General features: G+C 45.6%; 1 protein-coding gene across 1 annotated transcript; it reads right to left on the bottom strand.

The window, feature by feature from the left end:
• Positions 1-729: 729 nt before the first annotated feature.
• six6a (SIX homeobox 6a) lies at positions 730-2,865 on the bottom strand. Its single transcript, XM_088433487.1, has 3 exons — positions 2,775-2,865; positions 1,983-2,616; positions 730-1,490 (listed from the first exon to the last, which is right to left on the bottom strand). The coding sequence occupies exons 2-3, from the start codon at positions 2,552-2,554 to the stop codon at positions 1,325-1,327; spliced, it is 738 nt and encodes a 245-aa protein (XP_088289613.1). The 5' UTR covers positions 2,555-2,616; positions 2,775-2,865; the 3' UTR covers positions 730-1,324.
• Between the last annotated feature and the right edge of the window lie 1,540 nt (positions 2,866-4,405).

Here is a 4,405-nt window from a genome sequence, read left to right as displayed (position 1 = left end):
GTTTTTTGTTGCTTGCTCCCCTGAAGATAGCGGCCAAAATGAACCCTAATGAAAAGTAATTTTCATTAGTTATACACCCCCCTCAAATAAACAAACAAAAATGTTTGCTTGTATCTTGAGGGGGCGGTTAACCCTAATGAAAAGTAATTTTAATATCATCTGTAGCATTCCCATTTTCCTTTGAACAAGCAGCAAATTTATATATATATATATATATATATATATATATATATATATATATATATATATATATATATATATATATATATATATATATATATATATATATATATATATAATTTCACACCGGCAAAAAAGGACAGAACTTTTGTGACCTTGCGTTTCCCTTGTGAAATTATATGTGCACACATTTACCGTATAGGCTGTTTTTTTTTTTTTTTTTAATTCGGCATAGCGCAAAAATCAAAGCGTGCAATGACTGTCCAAGAAGAGAAGTGCTCGTCCGTGCAAGCAAAGCAAAGGCTTGTTGTGCACGTCGGCAATCTGCCGTGTTTTCATGTGCTCGATGATCTCTCCCCGCACATCATCCGGGTTAGTGAGCCGGCCTCTCGCTGACCTCGCGCTGTCACCGCGCATTACACGACGCACAGCATGTTGGTCAATTAGGGCTCGCTGTGAAACGTGTCAGGCTGGACCGATAGCAGCCATCACACCCATGGATTTACGTTATATCAGTTTAAAAATACGTTGACAAATAAAAATACTCCCTCGATCCACAATTATTTTATTAAGTTACTTGTTTTTCCCTTTGACTTGAAACACAATGTCACTAAAGCGCGCATGCTCAACAGGTTCACCTGTGCACAAGGTAATGTATTAAAAAACACCAAGCGAATGAAATGAAATTAAAAAAAGACAGAGCAGATGTTTTAAATAGGCAAATAAACATTATTTATAAAACTTTTGAAAGAAACGCAAAAATAGCACAGTTCTTTTTCAACATGAAATACCCACGGATGAACGGTAGGGCTTAATAGGCTCTCGCTTTACTTTTTTTCTCGTCAAATTAAATGGGGGAATTATTATGAGTCTTCCGTGTGTTAGGGTCGTTTATCCACGCGTGGGTCTAATGCAAATAAAAGTATAGGCCTCTCAGATCCTTGTAAGTGTTTCCTTGTAAGTGTTTTTGGCAGGCATCAGATGTATACCTTTGTGTGTGCGTGTGTGTGTGTGTGTGTAGCGAGAGAGGGAAATGTGTGTAACTCAACGCAGGCACTATGAGTCGTTGTATTCGATTGTCTTTCACTCGTTCCTCGCCCTTTTTTTTCACTTCCCATTCATCAAGAGTCGAGCCGAAGAGCGCTCAGATGTCACATTCGCTGTCGCTGGAGGTGATGGAGATGGCCGAGGCCGCCGCTTTGCTGGACAGGCTCGCCTCCGGACTGGACGCGTTGCCCAGACGGTCCACGGTGGCGTCCTCGTCGGCCAGGGAGCGAACAGAGCCCCCGGAGAGGACCTGCTGCTGAAGTCTGGACAGGAAGACATGTACGGCGTCACAAAGAAGGGCTAGCGCAATGTAGCATGAAGAAAATCACATTTTTTCCCATTAAAAAATAAATAAAACAAAATTTAAATATAAAACTACCGTTATTGGACAAAAAATTAAAACGATGACATATTTTTTTACAAAATAGCAGAGATCATCCACATTGATTGGGCAAATATTATTGTGCATTTAATCACAGCAGTACGTTAGCCTTTTGATATAAATAAAACGTAACATGCAAAAAAGGTTATATTTTTTAAATTAAATATATTAACGTTATCATAACAAACGTTTTGGTCACATTGAAATGTGCTAAGAATTAAGGATAAAATCCTCTCAGGTGTTCTGTTTGAATTTAAAATGAAGGGAGAGCAAGAGTGTAATTTAGTATATGGGCAAGCTAAAAGGATATACATTCCCACGCGCTGAAATGATATTTTACGTGAAGCAAAACAATCCAAATTCACGCGCTCACCTGTTTTTGGCAGCCGCAGCTCTGTCTCTTTGTCTTCGGTTTTTGAACCAGTTTCCTACTTGTGTGGGCGTAAGTCCGGTAGCCTGCGCGAGCTCCCGTTTTTTGCTGGGGTTCGGGTAGGGGTCCTGCAAGTACCATTCTCGTAACAAGTGCCTGGTCCTCTCCTTGAAGCAGTGGGTTTTCTGCTCGCCGTCCCAAATGGTTCTGGGCAGCGGGAACTTCTTGCGCACCCGGTATTTGTCCACCGGCCCCAGCGGGCGTCCCCGCAGCTTCTCTGCCTCCTGGTAGTGCGCCTCCAGCCACAGCGCCTGCAGTTTGCTGTGCGACTCCTTGGTGAATTTGTTGTTCTCCAGGATGTGGTAGAGTTCGCGGAAATTGCCGGTGTGGAAGGCGACCACGGCGCGGGCCCGCAGCACCGATTCGTTCTTGTTGAGCACCTCGCAGGCCGCCGGGGCGACGGGCAGCGACCACAAGAAGCGGCCGAGGCGGCCCACGTCTCCGCTCTCCTCCAGAGTCTCGCAAACCCCGGCGACCTGCTGGGGGCTGAAATTCAATATGGGCAGCTGAAACATGGAGGCTGCTCCAGGGTCTCCCCCTCCGTGGTCCTCTCTCTCCTCCACGTCGTCTCCGTCGGCTTTTTGACGCGCGCCAAGGCAATCCGAGACGCACACACACACATACACACACACACAGACGAAAAACAAGGCAATCCCCAAAGTTGAAGGAAGATGAGGAGGGACGACGTCGCCGAAAGGGTGGGGGGGGGGTTGAGTGGATGGGGGGGCAACCTACCGCATCCTCGCTTCAGCTAAACTTAGCGGGTAAAGGGCTTGGAAGGACCGAAGAACCAACGACGGAGCGGCGACGTATTTATCAAGGTGGGCTAGGATCGAAAAGATTCGACACGCGGAGCAGAGGTGTATTTTTTTTAAGGGGGGGGAGAAAAAGACAGTCAAGCCCCTCAGATGATTTCCTATTGGACTTGGCAGATTGGCTGCCCGGTTGCCATGGCTGCACGTCAATCACTGTCAAGTTGGCCCAATCGGGCGCGAAGCACATCACGGCGCCTCCCTTCTCAAAACATAGAAACATTTTGACCTTTTTGCTGGGCGTCCTTAGACGTTTAGCCGTGCCGTTTCCAAACAGGTTCTTTGAATGGAGAGGATGTTTTTACAACAAAATACACACTTTACTCCGCAACAATAACAACACCTTAACACTAAATACAGAAAGGCTGCAAATTAAGAGACAACCATAAAATCCACTCAGCAGGTAATTGATGGATGCTTTTTTTTATTGCATTCTGATATTTCTTTTAAAAAGTGCACTAAACAGAGGTTGCGAGCGAGTTGGCGCGTGCGTGCGTGAGCGTATATGTACGATTACGATGTCCCTGGCAGGCTTTAGTATCAGCCACACTCCGTTTTGTGCTCAGGCTGATTTAGTAAATAAGAGGGCGGATAGATAGCGCAGATGGTTTGAAGTGTCGGGTCAGATTATTTCATGGCTGGATACAGTAGTAAAGTTCATTCTAACGGAAAGGCCTGATATTATTTTCGCAAAGGCGCGCACGTACGCACACACAAGCGGAGGCTCGTCCTCGCGCGTGCACGCGCACGCACGCTGCGCTGTATCCCCTTCGGGCTCTTTGTGCATGAATTATATAGACGCTTGATGCGGGGTTATGAAATGCCTTCTGCACAGGAAGCTGTTCATTCTCTTGCTGCTGGTTTACTGCAGACGCGTCGTCTTGGATTAAAAAGTAAAAAGCAGCTCAACAAGCTCACATTTGCATAAACTACAAGAAGCCCGCTCGCGTCGACGAACAAATAAAGCCTATTAGGCCGCGTTATTTAAGTCAGACCGCCAACCTGGAGGTTTTGTAAGGCAGCGCCGCTCACCACCTCAACTGTGATTGTTGATGCTAGTTCGGACAATCAGGTTCATGAAAGTCTGGCTACCCTGTCCCAGTTTGATTTAGTATCCCTGGAGTGTCTTACACAACTGGTTAATGCAGCAAAGCCGACGTCCTGCATGCTCGACCCGCTTCCAGGCAAACTCGTCAAAGAGCTGTTCCCGATCTTGGGGTCGTCTGTCTTGAATATTATCAACCTGTCACTCTCCTCTGGCATTGTACCTGAAGCTTTTAAGACGGCCGTCATTCAACCATTACTTAAGAAACCACACCTAGATCCTGAAGATCTCGCTAACTATAGGCCAGTGTCACACCTTCCGTTTATCGCCAAAATTCTCGAGAAAGTTGTAACACAACAGCTTAGTGATTTTATGATAGACAACAATAGATTTGAACTCCTTCAGTCAGGTTTTAGGGCCAACCACTCAACTGAGACAGCCCTAGTAAAAGTGACGAATGATCTTCTCTTAGCCTCGGATTCCAACATCTCATCAATATTATTACTGCT

The sequence above is a fragment of the Hippichthys cyanospilos genome, chromosome 14 (genome assembly GCF_059441005.1).
Source record: "Hippichthys cyanospilos isolate Australia breed blue-spotted pipefish chromosome 14, RoL_Hcya_1.0, whole genome shotgun sequence".
In the NCBI taxonomy this organism is placed as follows: Eukaryota; Metazoa; Chordata; class Actinopteri; order Syngnathiformes; family Syngnathidae; genus Hippichthys; species Hippichthys cyanospilos.
This window is presented reverse-complemented; position numbering and strand designations above follow the sequence as displayed.